This window comes from Lepidochelys olivacea (assembly GCF_965140295.1).
Source record: "Lepidochelys olivacea isolate rLepOli2 genome assembly, chromosome: 15".
Classification (NCBI taxonomy): Eukaryota; Metazoa; Chordata; order Testudines; family Cheloniidae; genus Lepidochelys; species Lepidochelys olivacea.
The window spans coordinates 8,184,084-8,202,901 of record NC_140425.1 but is presented as its reverse complement, the minus strand read 5'-3'; the positions used below and the strand labels follow the sequence as shown (position 1 = coordinate 8,202,901).

Genomic DNA, 18,818 nt, shown 5'->3' with positions numbered 1-18,818 from the left:
TCCAAAATCTCAGAAATGTGACTGGATGGGAAAACTGTTCCCTGTGCATCTCCAATCTGCTCAAATGCCATCCCCAGCTCTGTCACTGGCTACCTACCTGCTGTCACCAGTGCCCCTCTCTGTGCCTCACTTTCCTCATGAGAAGGAGGATGTTGATATTGACCCACCTTTGTGAAGCAGGCTGAGGTGGCTAAGGTGATTATTAGAAGAGGAATGGGGGAGGCGTAAAGAGGAACGTTATTAAATTCCAGATGCATGACTCCCCCCAAATATTTCTGTTCAAAGTCCTTGTGGAGATCTGGGGGGGCGACACCAAGCGAGAGGAAAATCTCAGTCTGTTCAAGGGGAAAAAGGAGCCTGTCTCTTTAAGAGAGGCTGGCCCTGGCAGAGTCTGGGGAGGAAAGAGGCGGAGGGGGTAGCTGCTTGTTTGCTCGCGGGGAATGAGCCGCCTGGACACATATTAGCCCAGCTCAGCCGCCGCAGGCCAACCACCGGCCCCTCGCAGGAAGCCAGCGTGCAGGGATTGAAAGCTCGCCCCTGGGAGCCGCCTCTGCGGGGGGAAGCGAAGTCCATTGCAGGGAGGGAGGCTCGCTCCTGTCCTGGGGGTTCGTATTTGCAAAGTTTATGGCCTGGCTTAAACGTGCCAGAGCTTCCCCGGGCCGGGTGCCCTCGTGGCCGCGGCCCAGGCTCCAAAGCCAGTGAGCTCAGGGGTGGCCCGGTTCAGCTTTTGCAATATCCAAGTTTTATCCTGAAGTGGGGGCGACTTGGGTCATGGATGGTTGAAACAACCGCCGCCGCCCCCCCTCCCCCCCCAGCCTTGTTTACTCCCCGGCGTGCTGAGGGTGGGATTTGGCAAGCCCTGGAAAGGAAGAAAATCCCATAGGCTTTGATGACACCTTTCAAGCTGGAAGGACCAGATTTTTCCTTTTAATCCTTCGCCTCCCTGAGGCGTTCTGCAGCCTGTATATAAACACCCAGCCCGACAGCACTCCCCTGTGCTGCAAGGTGCCGAAGCCCCAGTCGCTGCCAACTTCAAATGAGAAGGAACAAGGCAGGGAAGCCAGGCTGTGACTCCGCCCCCCCAGCCCGCTCTGTGTTCCTGCAAAAGGATCCTGGTGCTGTTCAGACAGGAGCCAGCTGCCTTTCCTGGCATGCTGTGGAAAAGACAGTGTTGGTTTGATGGTGAGGACATTCTGCCTGTTTTACTTCTGCTGTAGTATTTAGAAAAAAACAAAAAACTTCCCTGTGTTTGTATTTGTTCATCTTTGGCTCTTGCATGGATGCTGAAAGTGGAGTTAAGGAGCTCTGCCTACGTTAGTTTCTTTGCCTTTTTTCTTTCCGCAAGGAAAGCGGTGCATAAAAGAATCCCAGGCATTGCAGCGGTAAAAAAAATTCATTAGCCCCTGTGTTACTTCTCTATTTCCATCAACGGCTGAAACGTCCCAGCTTGCAAAATTTACCAAACAAACCGAGACACCCAAGGAAACAGATGTTGGCGGCAACTGATCCAGGAAGAGAAGCTGAGGTGTCCTAACCCAAGGGTCTGGCTTTAGGGTGAGAACGAGGTGCAGTGAACCCACACGCTGCATCGGGATGGCCCTGTGGCCTGCGAGTGGGAGGGCTTTCTGCATTCTGGGTGTGCTTTGGATGCTGAGCTGCGGTGCTGGTACTTCAGGACCTGACGCTGGATCACCACGATCACGGGGTGTTGGGAGCCGAATGCCCCCCCTATTGGAAATCCGGAGGGAGTCTGATGGCATCCGGGATGCCAAGCACCAGGGCAGGCCTGTAGATGTAAGTATCTGAGATGTTTGGGTACAGGGATAGTTCACATTGACAGAGCACTAGAAAAGTGTTAGAAAACTTCCTCAGGATGTTAAAGATCTGGGGCCAGATTCTAAGCTGGTGTAAATCAGCAGAGCCTCAGCGGAGAATAACTTCTAGTGCATGTATAATACATCCCTCCCTGTGGTACCTAATGTGTCTCCTCCAGAGGACGAAATTGCCCCAGCAAAACATAGGGGTGGGACTTTTACAGGTCTTCACTGGGTCTCTAAAACCTGACCTGTTTGTAAAGTGCTCTGAGATATACGGATGGAAAGCACTAGCTAAGAGCTGGTATTATTATCCTGGTGCATCAGCTGTGCTGCACTTGGATTGCAGAGACTAGGAGAGATTATCTGGAAGCAAGGGCAGCATTTGCAGTTCGAAGACAAATTGAGGAAAGACATTTGTGCCTGCACCTATCCAGAAGTTGTCATGGGCAAGTGAGCCGGCAGGATACTGACTGGGCACTGCATGTATCACATCTGTATTAATAAGAGAAGTGAGGTCAATGTTCATGCTTGTAAATAAATGAGTGATAGGATACAAGGGAAGGGTGAGTGACCTGCCCCTGCACACAATGCCCGTGTAGAGAGGCCTGGAGGGAAGGAAAGCTGGTTCTGGTCAAAGCTCATTAACATATTTACCTGTCCTGCTTGATTCAGTCACAGTGTTTTTAGGCACTCCCTGCTGATTCACCATATTGATGTCAGACCCAGGGAGCAGCCAGCCAAGCAGAGGTTCCATTTACCGATTTGTTAGAGTGCGGTGTAATATTATGCCATTAAGGAGAGGAAATGATTGAGACAGGCTGCTGGGGAGCAATGCAATTGCTTCCCAACAGCACATTAATGCTTTGGCGTTAGCCATCATTAACCTGGTCATAGGAATACATCTCCATGAATTACAGCGTTATGAATTCCCCAGGCTGGCCAGTGCTGGGGCAGGTAGTCTAGGGCTCTAGGGGCTGTGTATCCAGCCCCTCCCCCCACACTGGTCCAAGGCTATCAGTTGCAGAAATTTGCTGATCCTGTTTCGTTTTGTTTTTTTAATGCTTGTTTGGCAAGCCAGGGCCTTTTGCCACAGTCTTTCCATGTGCTTTTTGTCAGGAAGTTGCTCTGAAACTGCTGGTGAGCGGAAGTGAACGCTGTTCCTCCGTTATCGGCGGTGGGGGTAGCTAAAGTTACCACCAGCGTTCTGTCAAGCACAGGATTTTTCCAAATGTGGTAAAATCCACATGCACATGTGGCAATTTTCAAGACAATCCGACTCGGGGAGATCCAGGGTAGCATTAGTAAAAGCAATTGTAAAGGCTGGGGTTACATGCTGCTTTTGGAGGGTATGGAGCATTAGTTTCTATATCTGGGGGTTCCTAGAACACCCACTGCTGTAATCCCTAGGGTGTTAACATGGAAGGAAGATAGTAATCAAACTGACGGGATTAAAGTTTCTTATCTCAAGACAGAGCCAGGCCCGAGACAAACGCTTTATGCCACTGGAAAGCACAGATCCGAGTCTAGCTCTCCGGATTTGCAAGACCACTGCCCCTTTTAAAGCGGTGCTGTGGCAGGATGGCATTCTGCAAACTCTTGGTCTTGCTGGCTGAGCACATGGCTAGAAATCCATCCATCGCCTTACAGCTGATGGCTCCTGATGGTTTTTGAAGATCCCCAGCAGAAACTGTCCTTGTGGAGCAGAGAGGGAGAGAGCTGTGCATTCATCCTGGCCTCTCTGATGAGGAAAGACTTGGAAAGGATGCCAGCAGCATCCACAGACTTATGGGAATTCCTGGGAGCTTGATCTCTTCTGACAGTTACCTTGGGCTATCCAGTTTGATTCAGTTCATTAGCATCTAGCACTAGCTCAGGACTTACTGACTGTAGGCAGCCTTCCCTCCCCAGAGCAGCTTAACTCAGCAGCTGAAAACAAATCAGTGCAGTTCTTCCTTTGTGGTGATGGGCATGAGGCAGAGCGGACCGGGCGTGTACTTTCTTTAGTCTTCCCTAGGTCTCCCTGCCATGACCAAAGACACCAAGATTCATGCAGCTCTATAAAGCCACAGAGGATGGCTTACAGGGCCAAATGTAAGGTTTGAAACGATAAAACCAGGGGTTCAAAGCCCAGTGGTGCTGACCTCGCTGCGGGTGGCAAAGTGGATAGAGGGCTGTGATGCGGGAGACCTGGGTTCTGTTCTTGGCTCTGACCTGCTGAGTGACCTTGGGCAAGTCAGTTCCCCTCTGTGGCTCAGGGCTTATGTACATTTGAAATGCTACAGCTGCAGCACTTCTGTGTAAACATTCCCTGCCTAGAAGGGAGGGGTGCTCCGGTCGCTGTGGTTAATCCACCTCCAGTGGAGGGGGTAGCTAGGTCAATGAAAGAATTCTTCTGCCATCTGAACACTGCTTACACCAAGGGTTAGGCCAGTGTAACTACATCACTCAAGGATGTGAACCCCTTCTTCCCCCAAGTGAGGGAGCTGGGTCGATCTAATTTTATAGTGGAGGCCAGCTGTCTGTTTCCCCATCTGTAAAGTGGGAATAAAGATACTAACCTTTGGGATCTACTGATGGGAGGAGCTAAGTAAGAGCAAAGTATTACCCTGTAATAGCAGACTGCCAGTGCAGACCCAGTCGCCGTGGTGACTCACTTTTAGGCCTTCTGCCCCATTTTGACTGAACCAGGTGGCTTGGTTTCTGCCCTTAGTCCTCAGGACTGCAGCAACCCTATAACTTATGAATGAATCAAACCGATATGTGACTGGCTGCTCCCCGCACGTGTGGGAGTGCAGTCAGGCCAGGCAGTGCTGGGCCTGCCTAACCCCGCACATCAGCTGGGTGTTTCTGAGATGGGATCAGATGATTAAGGATGCTGGAATTGTATTTAAATGGTGAATAAGGAGGCTGGGAGGTTAACGCCCCGGTCACCTTTATCTTTGTGCAGGAGTTTCTGGCTGGATGCAGGCTCTAAACACAGCTCTGCCTGGATTATCTTGTCTACATTGAGGACTTTCTAACCCAGCAGGTCTCTAGGTGGCAGGGTGGTTAAAACACCAGAAGCCAGGCAGACTGCACTCATGTCACAATGTCAAAGTTCTGGCTTCCCCTTAGTCGCTCATTGTATTCCAAAGGGGCATTGCATGCTCCAGGATAGGCAAAAACACCCCAGCATTCCCCGTGTTCACACTCTCCACTGACATGCGAAGAGCGAGGAACATGCCCTGCCCCTACCTGGTGTTGCCCAAAGGGCTGCCCCAGAGACACTCAGTGTGTTCTGGCTGGCACAACAGTCCCTCAGAGAGAGAGCGTGGGTGTGTGTAATGACCCTACGAGGCCAGTGCTGGAAGAATTTAAGAAATTCCTCTACCCAAACGGGAGCTCGGAGGGTGAAAAAGTCTCATCAGGACCAGTCTGCCCTAGAAATACCACGATGTCGGGGAACCTGAGTGCAGCTCAGTTCCTCCCGTTGCCTAGTTACAGACCTGGTTCCTTTCTCTGGCATATGTATGACCAACACCCACTCAGGGTGGTGTTCTGTCCCCCTACGGGGATTGTCTTTCCTTTCTGTGTGTGTACAGCACCTAGCTCAAGGGAGTCCTGATCCATGACTGGGACAGCTCCTAGGCACTACGATAATACAAATAATACGTCATACCAGCAGCAGAGGCTCATGGGTTAAGATTCAGAGGTCCCAGGTTCACTCCCCTCTGCCCTAGAAATCAAAGCACTTAACAAAAGAAGCCGCTATCATTATCCCCATTTTACAGGTGGGGAAACTGAGGCACAGAAAGAGGAAGTGACTTGCTCAAAGTCACGCAGCAGGTTAGAATCAGAGCCAGGAATAGAACCCAGGTCTCCTGAGCCCACAAGCCAGTACCATACCCACTAGGCTATGCTGCCTCTTAATGAGCATAATGCTACAGGGCAACAAACACCATCCTGCAGCCATTTGCCTACCAGCTCAGAGTGCCCAGGCAGCCAGCCAGCCTGCTTTTGAGGGTAGGCCTCAGCTGCACGCTGGCTTTCCAGAGCGTGTGGCTGGCAATTGACTCATGACTCCTTCTCTGTTGTCAGTGCCGGGAAGTGCGGACCCGGAACAGCTCTGAGTGGTGCCACTTCATCCAGACCAACCCGGACTGCCAAATGGACAGTGGCTTCCTCAACTACCTGGACGGGATCTTCTGCGTCTTCCCCTCGGCCCTGCTGCCACTGGTGGTGACCTTATACGTAAGGATCTTCGCGCTGGGGGGACGGGGGGATAGAGAGGGGGAGGCCCTGCAGGGAGGGATTGAGGGAAGGTTGTGAAGGGAGATCTGGAGGGAGGAAGTGACTCACCAACTGGCAAGGAGGTGGCGAGTGTTACAGACAGGCAGGGCATTACACACCATGGTGGGACCTTGCCCTCTCGTCCTATGGACACCCAGGGGTGAGCAGGGAGAGTCACAAGGAGAGGCTGGGTCCAGCTAAGTGTCGAACATCAGTAGCTTCTCCCTGCCCACCTTTTCTCCTGCTGCTGTTTTGGGGGGATTACTCAGAAGTCCCTGAGTTTCATCTTTGCCCCTGTCCTGCCCTTTGCTAATTCGCCGTTGGCTTATTGCAGGTGCTCTGGCTGCTGTATCTGTTTCTCATCCTCGGAGTGACAGCTGAGAAATTGTGAGTAGCTGCTCGGCCCGGTTCCTCCCCTAAGAGGGAGCGGGGTGCTGCGGGCAGAGAACTCCCCCCAGCCTCGCGCAGTCCGGACAGCTTCACTTCTCTGTCTAGCCAACATTAAGGCCCGAGCAGGGCTAGAAACTGACCCGTTCTAGTGGCCAGCAGTGTGGTTATGCTCCCTGCAACCCCTATCCTGGATGCAGTAGTGGCAAGAGCTGCCTCAAACCCTCATTTCCCAGGCATGGCCCCCTTTGGTGTGCCTCTGTCTGCCTGAGAGAGGGATTTCAGATCCGTGCTCTGCTGGCAGTGTCTGACCTCCTGCTCTGTCAGCAGTCACCTACGGAGATGTGGGCCCTTAAACTAAGTCACAGCCCAAATGAGGTTGATGGGCTCTGTTGAGGACCCTCGGGCCTGTTGGTGTGCACTTAAGCTGCAAGGCGGCAATGCCAGGGGGCTGCAGGTTAGGACTGAGGGGCATCAGCAGAGCTGGGGGTGGAGGGAGGCTGGTACTGGAGTAGCAGCACGGGAGTCTATGCACTGGGGCACAGGAGCTTTCTCCAGCACCTTGTTTACCCCTCACTGGCTGGAGCCAGGGTAACCAGCGCCTGCCTGTGACAAGCCTTGGCCTTCACTCGTTGCTGAACAGACTGGATTGTCCCCACGGTGGCTCCAGGACTTGTGAATCATTCTATTGGACCTGCATTTGCCTTCTCTTTCCAGCTTTTGCCCCAACTTATCTGCGATCTCCACCAATCTGAGACTGGCCCACAACGTAGCAGTATCCTTCCGCTCACCCCACTCCCAGGGGCACAAAGGCTAGGAGAATTGATCTTTCTGTGGGCTGGGGGGAGGGAAACCAGTGAGGGCCAGCTTCAACCACAGAGCAACTGCAAGAACGTGGGGGAAGCGCCTGAGGAAGTGAAATGTGCTGGGAACGGACAGAGAGGGAGGTAGTGGGAGACCAGCCCTGGCTCTGCTGTGTTATGGGTGAGGGGGGCATTCGTGCCAGGGCTGTGCTGGAAGGGGCCACCTGGCCAAAGAGCTGTTTGATAAATTTTCCAAGCCATGGAAATGATTGTTTGGGGGGAGCCCATTAGAACTTTAACCTTCATTACCTGGGCTAGGCCAAGGACTAACCTGTGAGCCAGGAGCTGGTATGTAAGAGTGGGTGGCCTCTAGGAGTCCAGGTGCAATGAAGTCTTTGCTGCTGTTCACCATCCTGTGCAAAGAGTTCAGAGATCTACGGCCAAGAGATCGTAAGGGGGCAGGGGATTTGCAAAAGGCCTCAGTGCCGGTCTGACTCTAGCTTTGCTCCCTTTGAAGCCAGGGTTGAGCTTTGCCCTGGACTCCCATGGAAGCAGAGCTAGGGCAGCGCTTTCCAGACTCTCATGTAGAGCCAGGCCAGGGGCTGTGCAGCTCTGATCGCTGTGGCAGTGTCACGCTCCAGTCCCCTGCACTTCTGTTGCAGCTTCCATCCAGAGATACGTTTCCCAAAGGAGGGCTGCAGCATTATCCCCAGTTTACAGAAGGGATAACTGAGGCACAGAAGTCACTTGCCCGGTGTCACCCAGTCGGCCAGTGACAGCATGGGGCGTGCAACCTAGAGCTCCTAGTTCCCAGTCCAGTGTGCTGCACGCTAGACTAGATTGCCTCCCCCCATGGGCATTGCTCAGGAAGGGCCCGGATTGCTGGAGCAGGCAGCAGAGCTGTCCTCAATGCAACTCCCTGTGTGCCCGGGGCCTGCTGATCTGCACATGGTGGGAGCGAGGGAGGGGAAGAGATTGGAGACAATGAAGTGACAGCCCTTCCTGGCGTTATTTAGTCTGCAGAAAAGTGAGGGGGGATTTGATGGCAGCTTTCAACTACCTGAAGGGAGGTTCCAAAGAGGATAGAGCTCAGCTGTTAGTGGTGGCAGATGACAGAACAAGGAGTAATGGTCTCAAGTGGAGTGCGGGAGGTCTAGGTTGGATATTAGAAAACACTTCCACTAGAAGTGTGGTGAAGCACTGGAATGGGTCACCTAGGGAGGTAGTGGAATCTCCATCCTTAGAGGTTTTTAAGACCCAGCTTGACAAAACCCTGGCTGGGATGATTTAGTTGGTGTTGGTCCTGCTTTGAACAGGGGGTTGGACTAGGTAACCTCCTGAGGTCTCTTCCAACCCTAATCTTCTATGATTCCTTGATGTTCTTGTCTCCATGGTGTCACCTTCCTGGCCTTTGGGAACGGAGCACCTGATGTCTTCAGTGCGGTGGTGGCTTTCTCTGACCCCCGGACTGCCGGGCTGGCTATCGGCGCCCTCTTTGGTATGGACCAGCACCTCCTACTCCTCAAGGACCCCCAGTCCCTCTCCATGCACATCTCCACCCTCTACTGCCCATGGCCTAGCTTCCTTCCTGGGGTACTTTCCCTGGGTCCGTTCCAGGCCCGATGATTTCATAGCACCAGCCTGCTGCATGGTGCCTTGCTAACCAACTCTCCCTCGCCCCGAGCATCTCAGCATAGACTATCCTTATGCATTGGGCATGGTGTCCCTACTTTTGTCCCGCCAGCTCCACTCTCTAGTAAGCGGGATAACCTCCTGAGGTCATTGTTGGTGCTGATGCAGGGCGTGGCCAGCAGGTGGTGCTGTAGGGTCAGAGTGCTTGTCAGCTCTTCACTTGGACAGGTCTGGTCCCCTGAGGCAGCAGGAACTCCGTCGTGGCTTTGCAACCCAGTCCCTCCATCCTGGGCTTGATGCCAGGTGTGTTCCATTCTCCAGCTGCCCACACACAAACTTGCCAGTGCAGCAGGAGGTAGCCAGCGGTTTAGTGCCAGGGAGCCGGGTGGAAGAGGGTCTCCTGCCAGCTGTCCAGTGGTGCTGACTTGGCCCTGATTGTGTTCACAGGCGCAGGCGTGTTTGTGACCACAGTGGTGGCTGGCGGGATCGCCCTGCTCAAGCCCTTCACGGTGGCCTCCAGGCCGTTCCTCAGGGACACTGTCTTCTACATGGTGGCCGTGTTCCTGACCTTCACAATGCTGTACTTCCGGAGGATCACCCTGGCGGGGGCGCTGAGTAAGTCACCGGCCTGCAGCAGGCAGATCTGGCGGGCAGAGAGCCTGTGGCCATCACCACCACCAGTGGGAGCGCTTTTGATGAGTGCAAGGGGCACCTGGTGGAGAGTGAGATCTCATGGCTGAGGGGGGCTGCATGGGCAGGGGAGGCTGAAAGTGAAGCTATTTCCCCCCCTCTCTCACCCTCTGGCCAGGCTACCTCGGGCTGTACATCTTCTACGTTCTAACAGTTGTGATCTGCACCTGGATTCACAGGAGACAGCGTGGGGAAGGGTTGTCCACTGCTGGCTCTGGACAGCCAGGTAAGGGAGCTGCTATGCAGGGGACTCATCAGGCCTCTTAGGTCCCCACAAACCACTCACGCTCTCGAGCTCCTTCAAACATACCCACCTCCCTATTCTCTCGTCTCCTCCAGAGCATGTGTCCGACCCGGAAGATGAGGAGTCCCCCTCCTCCAGCATTCACAGTAGGGAGTACGGTAGGTCTTTTCCTGGCTAGCTGGGGCTGCAGGGGCCAGCGGGGACATGCTCAGCATTGTTCACCTCCATCGTTATGAGTTGGCCAAGTGGGTCATGAGCATCTCTGTGACTTCAGTGGCTCCCCGGCCGGCCATGCTTGTGATCAATCACTGGGAAGCCTGGGGCTTGGTGAACAGGGAGAATGGATTATCCTTGTGTGTCAGGCCAGAGTGGTCCCAGGCCAGAGCTGGGCTGAAGAATTGGCACCTACACCTGTGTCCTCAAAGGGTCTGAGCACGCACAGCTCCCATTGGCAAACTTTGGGCAGAAGAAGAGACTCCCAGGGGAGCTGGTGCAGTCACAGACCCGGGTATGATATAGGGAGCAGCTCCAGCTTAGCGCCGAGGGTCCCTGTAGTCTCTGAAGCTAAAGAAACCCAACCGAGCTCAGCCTTTGCGCCTCTCTTGCAGAGGAGGAATACCGGCCCCTGCTCCCCTCCGAGGAGGGGACACTACAGATCCTGACCAAGTCCGTGAACCCTCTGGATCGCAGGAAGTGGAGGAGGAAATCCTGCTACTGGAGATTCCTCAAGGTTTTCAAGGTGCCTTAGTTGTAGCCCCTCATTACTCCTCTAGCGTGTGGGGCAGGAGGCTGGGCTTGGGGTGCAGTAGACATGGGACACCCAGAGAAGCAGAACGTCCCTGCTGCGGACACAACAGGTCCCCTCTCTCGTTCTGCCAGCCCACTCCCAATGTGGGCAGAGAATCATCCTAGGTCTCCCTTCAGCACAGGGAGGGGACCAACCTCTCAGAGTGCAGCTTGTGAAGGTTGGATGCTCGAGCAATCTGGCTGAGCTGTCAGGAGCCTGCTATGATGCATCCTCAGAGCAGCATACCCTGTGTCTGCTGGACATTAACATGGGATTGCTGGTCCAGTAGACAAATCTCTCGGAGCTGGCCTGGATGTGAACTGGGGATAGAAGTGAAAGGCTCCTGGCTCCCATCACTTCACCAATCGCTTTCTAGGGCCTCACTCCCCATTCGCCGGCAAAGTATCTACGTCACTCGACAGGAGCCTGGCCAGGTCCCCCAGGGCTGCACTGAGCTCTTCAAACTACTCTTAGCTGAGAGAATTCTCCAGGCAGGTGAAGACCAAGTGCAGAAGTCGTGGCTCAAACAGTGAAACTTAGGTACTTAAAGGGAGGCAGCCAAAATCCATGGTTGGGCACCTCTGTAAAATGGCCTGTTTTCAAAAAGGGAGGCCCCCCCTCCCCGAGAACAGGCCAGCACTAGGCTGGCAGGGATCTGCCTTTGAAAATGTTGGCCACCGTTTCTGTGGAGATCTGCTGGGGCCACATGAGAGCTCACCCCACAAACCTCCGGCTTTGGAGAGTGGGAGTTCTGTGAGGCTGGGGTCCACGTGGAGAAGGCTGCTCTCTAAAGCTCACCTGAAAGTTCAACCCCATGTAAGCTGCCTCCTTGGGGGCGGTCTCTTCCCAGATGCCAGTGGAGTTTGTGATGCTGCTCACGGTGCCTGTGGTGGATCCCGATCAGGAGGACCACAACTGGAAGAGACCTCTCAACTGCCTGCACCTGATCACCAGCCCTTTGGTCTGCATCCTCACGTTGAAATCTGGAGCCTGTAAGAACCTAGCATGCTCCCAGCAGTACCCCCATGGCAGAGCCCTAGTCCCATGGGTGGGCATTCCATAGCTGTAGGCGGTGCAGCTCGCCTGGCTTTGCAGCGGAAATCAAAGGGAGAAAGCTCAGCAGCTGTACCACGTGTCTGGGGCCAAGGCCGCTGGAATGATCGCTCAGGAAGTCTAGGCTGGGCTCACTTCCCTCTCATGTGGATGGGGTGGGCAGGAGGAAGATGGGTTAGATCAGTTACAGAACCTCTCGAGTCTCAGCTTCTGCCGGGTGCCGCTTGGTCTTTCTCGGTTCTGAGCTAGAGGAACTGAGCATTGTGCCAGGGGCTGCTAGGAGAGCAGAAGCTGTTTGCCGGGGCAGGGGAAAAAAGAAAAAAAGTTCAAGATGAGAGGTTTTAACCCATGATGTCCCCAATCCAGTATAGTTGTGTACTGTTTCTATCAGCACCATTCCTCCCACCACACCAACACACCCAGAGGTGGCTGCATTTCAGTGCTGGGGGAAATCCTCACCTGCTGGTATGTTTGGCTTTGCTGCAGCTGCTCTGACCACCCCCACCCATGCAGGAGGTGTTGGGGGAAGAGGTGGGGTGAGGGAAGCGCACTGTGCTCTGGCAGTCCTCGCCAGCAGAATTGCCCCTGGGGGACCAGAATAAGCTCTTAGGCTAATTTAACTTGTACGAAGGATTCTGACCAGCCACAAGTCCAGAGGCGTGGAACCCCTGGGCAGCTTGTCCTTGAGCTGAGCGGAGGACTGAGACCCCGCTTTCTTCCTTGGGTTCTCGGTGGGTCCCGCCATGGTCTCTGAGGGGCAGTTGGCTTTCCCAGCACTGGGACATGCTGATCCTCATCGTGGCTTTCTCTCTCCCCACTCCTGTGCAGATGGGCTGTATAAAATCCAGGGGGTCTTCCCAGTCTGGGGCCTGGGACTCCTGATTGGTGCTTTCCTGGCTGCTATTGTCTTCTGCACTACAAAGAATGAGGAACCACCCAAGTATCACTGTGTAAGGACCCCTGGCATCACAGCCTCCATCCGCCCCACCCTGACAGTCAGCTCTGTGGCTGAGGGGGGGGGACTCCTCCCCACCCTTTAGCTCTGTGGCTGCAGGGACACCGTCCCCCATCTGCCCTTCAGCTCTGTGTCCACAAGGTCCCTACCCATGCCCATCTGCCCCTCTCCACCCAGCCCACGTCTGGGAAGAGCCACAGGCTGCGTGCCTGGAGCTGGGCTTGTGTTGTGGCTGCCTGTGGAGAAAGCCAGGCTGGGACTGGACCCCAGCCTGACTGCAAGTCAGTGCTAGCTGGTAAACTGCCCATTGAGAGGGAGGGAGGGAGCCAGGCTATTCCCCAGTGCTGGGGTGAGGAGGGCATTACAGAGCTGCCCGGAGGCTCTTCCGCACACCCTGGAGGCACTGATCTCACACTGTGGCCCTGCTCTCTCTCTCTCTCCTGGCAGGTGTTCACCTTCCTGGGTTTCTTGGTCAGTGCCCTGTGGATTAACACAGTCGCCACAGAGGTGGTCAATGTCCTGCAGACCTTGGGTGTGGTCTTCCAGCTGAGCAACACTGTGCTGGGCCTGACGCTGCTGGCCTGGGGGAACAGCATTGGCGGTGAGTGGATCCACATGTGCAGCAGAGAGGGGGATTGCCCAGCACAGGCTGGCTGGTCCTGGCCAGGATTTGCTGGTTCTGGAGCCAGGAGCAGGCCAAGCAGCAGAAACTTTAATCTGGGTCCGACTTGTAGTCAGCTGTGTCCAAACCCCAGTGCAGCGACCTTGGCAGCACACCCCCCTGTTCTCCAGCAAGAGGATATGGTGGGTTAAGCCTGGAATTCATGCCTCCCAGTGGCAATATTTTTGTGGCTTCCATTGCCACCGTTACACCAAGAGCAGCCGCCAGCTGATTTGCACACACGTGGCGTCCCCTTCAGCCCTGCCCCCTACAGCCTAGCTCCAGTTCAGGAGGAGAGGGGTCAGTTGTGTTTAAGGTAGGAAGGCTTCATTGCCACACTCCCCACTCTAGGGTTACTCCCGCCCTTTCAATCTTGTTTAACCACAGCTGTAGCATGCGACCGGTTCCCCGTAGTGCATATTGTGCTGCAGGGTATGAAGGCTGCCATGTATTGGGAGATCCAGGACTTTGCCATTGTATTGATCTCGCTGCTCTTGATGGCGGTAGCCACATAGTGGCATTTCCAGCAGGAGGTTATGGCAGGGAAGCAGCTTTCAGTGCTGCAGATCATTTAGTTGTTAGCCTGTGTCCTCTGCTTGTCTCCACGGAGGTGCTAGGGCTCCATTCCCAGCAGGTTGCGTCAATTCAGGTACAAGAGTCAGGGTTTGCTGGTGCAACCTGCATCTAAACCAGGAGGTGAGAGCTTCATCTCCCCCAGGACTTTGCCAATGCACGTTTGGATACATACCCACCTCTGTGTAGCATGGCTGGGAAGTGCATAACTGAGGAGGGTCAGTCCTTAACCACAAAAACATCTATGCCACATCCAAATCCCACTTAGGGACACCTCAGGAGAAGCCCACTTCTAGAGATTGAGCCTTCCTCGCACTGGGTCTCATGAGCTTAGAGGTTGCCATCTGCAACACTGGGGCATGCAGACAATGTTCGTTGTTCTTCTATTGCAGACACTTTCTCGGACCTCACCATGGCACGGCACGGATACCCCCGCATGGCCTTCTCCGCTTGCTTTGGGGGGATCATCTTCAGTATCCTTTCAAGCTTGAGCTCCTTTGGGCAATTGCTAAATCAGGCAGAATGGCCTAGTGGATGGAGCTCTGGACTGGGCCTCAGGAATCCTGGGTTCTGTCCACAGCTGTCACTGACCTGCTGAATGACTTTGGGCAAGTCTCTGTGCCTCTATTTCCCCATCCGTAAAACAGGGATAACAATACTGACCTCCTTTGCAAAGCGCTTTGAGAGCTGATAAAAGCTAGGTGTTAAACTTGTACCTAGGGATTTTCCTCTGCACAACAGTTTACAACTCCCTGTTTCTTTTCCATCTAGCTCTGTAGCTACAGGGGTCAGGATCACGGACTGGTGCAGACCCCACGCTCATCTCCTAGGAGTTTGTAGCTCTGCATGCTGACATGTATAGAAGTCCCACGCAACTACACTTGGTCCAGGACCCCTCACAGGAGGTGTGATTGTGGGTAGGGCGGCTAGATGCACGAGCTTTGTTTCCAGTGAAGACTAGGTTAGGAAGGAGCCTTGGGGACGTACGATTGAGGCATGTTGGCAGAACTGTGCCGAGGAAACTTACATGAACTCTGCCTGGTGTTAGCATGGGCTGAGCTTTGATTTTTAGTGCAATGACCCACCTGCCATCCCTGCTCAACAGTCACAAACTGAGCCAATCGTAAACCACTGTCACAGAGTGTGGGGGAGTCCAGGCCCTGCACCCCTCTTCCTGGGATCCACTGAGACTCTCAGCCAGCCAGTAAAACCGAAGGTTTATTGGACAACAGGAACACAGTCCAAAAACAGAGCTTGTGGGTACAACCAGGACCCCTCAATCACGTCCTTCTGGGGGAGCAGGGAGCTTAGACCCCAGCCCTGGGGTTCCCTGTGTTCCTCTCCCCAGCCCCAAACTGAAACCCCCTCCAGCCCCTCCTCCTCTGGGCTTTGTTCCTTTCCCGGGCCAGGTGGTCACCTGATTCCTTTGTTCTCCAACCCTTCAGCTCTCACCTTGCAGGGGGGGAAGGGCCCAGGCCATCAGTTGCCAGGAAACAGGGTGTCGGCCATTCTCTGTGTCCAGACTCCTGCACACACCTGCCCTCTAGGGCTCTGCAATGATCATACACCCTTACCCCACCCCCTAGATACTTAAGAACTGCCTAGAGGAAACTGAGGCACCCCCACACTATTCAGAGGAAACATTAAGAACAGTCCCACTTCGTCACAACCACAGATTAAGTTGGACTTAGAACTTCCGGTTTTCACACAGACTGTTAACTCTCGCAGTACCCATGGCCAGTAGGCAGCAGTGGACATACTGCAGAGATGGAAAAACGGTGGGGGGAGGGGAGAGAGAGACAGACAGACTTGGCTCAAGCCACATTGCAAATTAGTGCCAGGAGCAGGATTAGACCCCAGGAGTTCCTGGCACCCAGACCCTAGGCTTCCCCAGTTTATGGGTCTACACACTGCTTCCCCTAGCTGTGCTGAAAGATACACATTCAGCATCTGCTTTTGTTCGCAGCCTTCCATGAGGCAGCCCCCCTGCGATCAGGGATTCTGGCTAGGAAAGGAAAACCCAGGCTCAGCAGAGCCCATTTGCCCAGGGGAGGAACTTGTGCACCCCAGGAGGAGCCATCCGGACTCAGCACTAGAGGTGCCCTTTTTACTCCTACCTGAGAGATGAACTGAGCAGTTGTAGGGTCCCCCATCATTGTAACAGCGGAGAGCTGGGGTGCAGCCAGCCTGTAGCCAGGACTCTGAGCCATTTGCAGGCCCTGGCCTGTAGGACTCTGTGGGGAAACGAGCCCTTTCTCCAGGGAATCAGTGCAGACAGGGCTCAGCTGTCTGTTCCTTCCCTCCTTCGCCAGGTTAGGCTGGTCAGGCCCATTTCTCACCAGACAATCCAGCTGTTTGCGGGCCCACTTTTGCCCCCTAGTGTCTAATTCCGTTTCGTGCGGGGTTTCCCCTGAGCCTAGCCACAGACATGCTGGTGGGAGTGGGACTGGGCTGTCTGCTGCAGATGACAAGCGGCCAGCTGGTGATAAAGGTAGGGCTGGCTCTCTCGGACTCCGTGCTCTCCTGTGCGCCGGGAGCGGGCTTGCCTTGTTTCTACTCCCCTGCTCAGATGCACTGGCTCCGCACCGCCAGTGTCCATGCTACAGCTTCGGCTACTGTGGTGGGAAATGGTCGCGCTGAATTTTCCCGCGTAGCCGTACACTGGGGTGAACACCCATTGCTTTATGGGGGAGCTGTGGGTGCAGACACAGCTGAGAGAGGAGGGAGAGACCATTTCCACGTTTAGAGTCAGAGCAGCGGGCCCCTCATTGGAGACCAGGATTATCCTGGCCCTTTTAGGATTTACTTCGGGACCCCTGTTCTTGGAGTCTCATGAGGGCACCTATTTCTGGCGGGCGGCTCCTGGCTGTACAAGGTTAGCTGGTGGTATAGAAACCCAGAGGGCTGATGCACTGTATTGATGTACTGGCCCCTGAAGTAACCATGTGGCACTAAAAATTAACTCTTGCCTTTCATTTCTCAGCTGGAGCTGGATGGTCTTCTGGTCTGGATTCTGGCTGGAGCACTGGGGCTGAGCCTGGTGTTTTCTTTCATATTAGTGCCAGCTCAGTGCTTCCAGCTGGGCCAAGGGTACGGTGTCTGCCTCCTCCTCTACTACCTGGCCTTCCTCACAGTAGCTTTGCTGACGGAGTTCAAGGTGATCCGGCTCACCACCCTCTGATGGCATTGCTGTCGGACGCCATCTTGTTTCTTAGCACCTCTGGCGAGAATGGTGGGAGCGAGTTGACGAGCTGCAGGGCTTGGACCAACCTGCTGATTGTGAAGGGGCAAAAGGTGATGGTGCGACAGCCAGATGCAGGCAAGCAACTGGCTTGAGACTTTCCACATTCGCTGGCTGGGCCAGTTCTATTCCCAGTGAATCACTGAAGGACATGCCACTGGTAGGTGAGGGAGACAGCTCCCTTCCTGGTGAGCACACCTCTGGAAACATGGCCATTTCTCTACGCTGAAGGCATTAGGACAGTTGGAACTTCCCACCTGGAGGGCGCGTGCTTTGGATCCTGTATGCTAAGGTTCCCGTGACCCTGCCACCCCAGGAATGGAAACTGGTGCAGCAGGAGTTGAGGCTACATTGCTGTTTGGTTTATACAGCCTCTAGCCCAGGGGCTACCCAGCCAAATGAGAGCTCAACCCAGGGCTGCCGGGACGTTGTTCCTGGGACTCCACTGCCAGTATTAACTTCCAATTGATTTTTTTAAGGAAAGGGATTATTTAGATTTAGAATGGAGGATGGGGGGGTTGTTAATTAAAGAAAGATTGGTTTCAAAGGAAGGCTTTGCACTGCATTTTAAATGGGGATCAGTTTAAATCCCTGCTGCCTTAAGAGGCATTTTGCAGCTGCACAGAAAGGGGGGTTATGGGCAGGTTTTTTAGCCTCCCCCCAGGACAAGTGATCATTGTTCATGGCACAATAAAGCGACTCCGTGAAATTACTGTTTCAGTGCAGCTTTGAAAGACTTCTCAGTGCTCCAGTGGCTTTGAGATGTACCCTTTTAGCCTCTGGAAACCTAGGTTAGGCTCAGATGCTTTATGGAAGGGTTACAAAATAAAATGTTCAGTGATCTCTGCCTAGTGACTCTTTGTGCAGCGCCTAGCGTAGTGGGATCGTGGTCCATGACTGGGGCTCACAGGAGCTATTATAGTTCATCTGTCCATCCATGGAGCAGTGGGGAAATACATCACTACAGGGGCTGCAGCAGGAATGACATACACAGGGAAGGCAAATGAAGCAGCGCTGTGGCAGAATCTTGTACCATACCCAGCTGTGCTGTGAGTACATTTAACTTGCTCTAGTGCTGATGGGAAGTAGCAATAGTCTCCCTTCAGTAGTGAAGGGCCCCTGAACAGCAGTCACTCGTGTGGATTAGTTTGCCATTAAAGAAGAAAACAATCCTCCTGGTTTCCTAGGAAATTGCATTGTCATGGCTTTCTTTAATCCTGTGTCAGCACTGTGCTTGGACTGAGTGACCACAAGGGTTAGTCACTGGGCCTTGTGCAACAGGGATGGCAAGAAGCCTGGTGAAATAAACTTATCCATCAACACACAGGCAACCCAAGGAGTGGAGACAGCACGAGGGGGAGAGGAAATAGTGGGGAACATGAATAAAAGTACCCTGCTTAAGGGTTGGAGTTGTGGCAGCTTCAAATGCCCAGAAAATTGAACTGCAACATTCTAAGGGATTGTTCTCAGGTGCCAAATCTGCACAAGATGTAAAAACCATCTAAAAGTGATATTTGAAAAAGCCCATTTTCAAAAGTGACAGGCACTTAAGATCTTAAATCACACTGAAAGTCAGTGAGACGTGGGCTCCTAAGTCACATACAAAAATGGAATCTAGGCACTTCTGAAAATTTCACTCTAGACCACAAGGGACAACTCATGGGTTGGAGGAAGGGAGCAGCCAGTTTACAAAATCCTAGGGTCAC

General features: G+C 53.8%; 1 protein-coding gene across 2 annotated transcripts; it reads left to right on the top strand.

Annotated features, from left to right (window-relative positions):
• Positions 1-438: 438 nt before the first annotated feature.
• Positions 439-17,959, top strand: SLC8B1 (solute carrier family 8 member B1). Of its 2 annotated transcripts, XM_084649581.1 has the most exons (15): positions 439-1,794; positions 5,895-6,047; positions 6,421-6,473; positions 7,191-7,249; positions 8,670-8,774; positions 9,356-9,523; positions 9,717-9,824; positions 9,938-10,000; positions 10,451-10,581; positions 11,480-11,621; positions 12,511-12,632; positions 13,085-13,238; positions 14,264-14,344; positions 16,298-16,362; positions 16,855-17,959. In XM_084649581.1, the coding sequence occupies exons 1-15, from the start codon at positions 1,594-1,596 to the stop codon at positions 17,050-17,052; spliced, it is 1,803 nt and encodes a 600-aa protein (XP_084505707.1). In that variant the 5' UTR covers positions 439-1,593; the 3' UTR covers positions 17,053-17,959. The 2 variants fall into 2 exon arrangements, with proteins under 2 accessions (XP_084505707.1, XP_084505708.1); XM_084649582.1 differs by lacking the exons at positions 9,938-10,000; positions 16,855-17,959 and having other exon boundaries at positions 16,298-16,848.
• Positions 17,960-18,818: the final 859 nt, after the last annotated feature.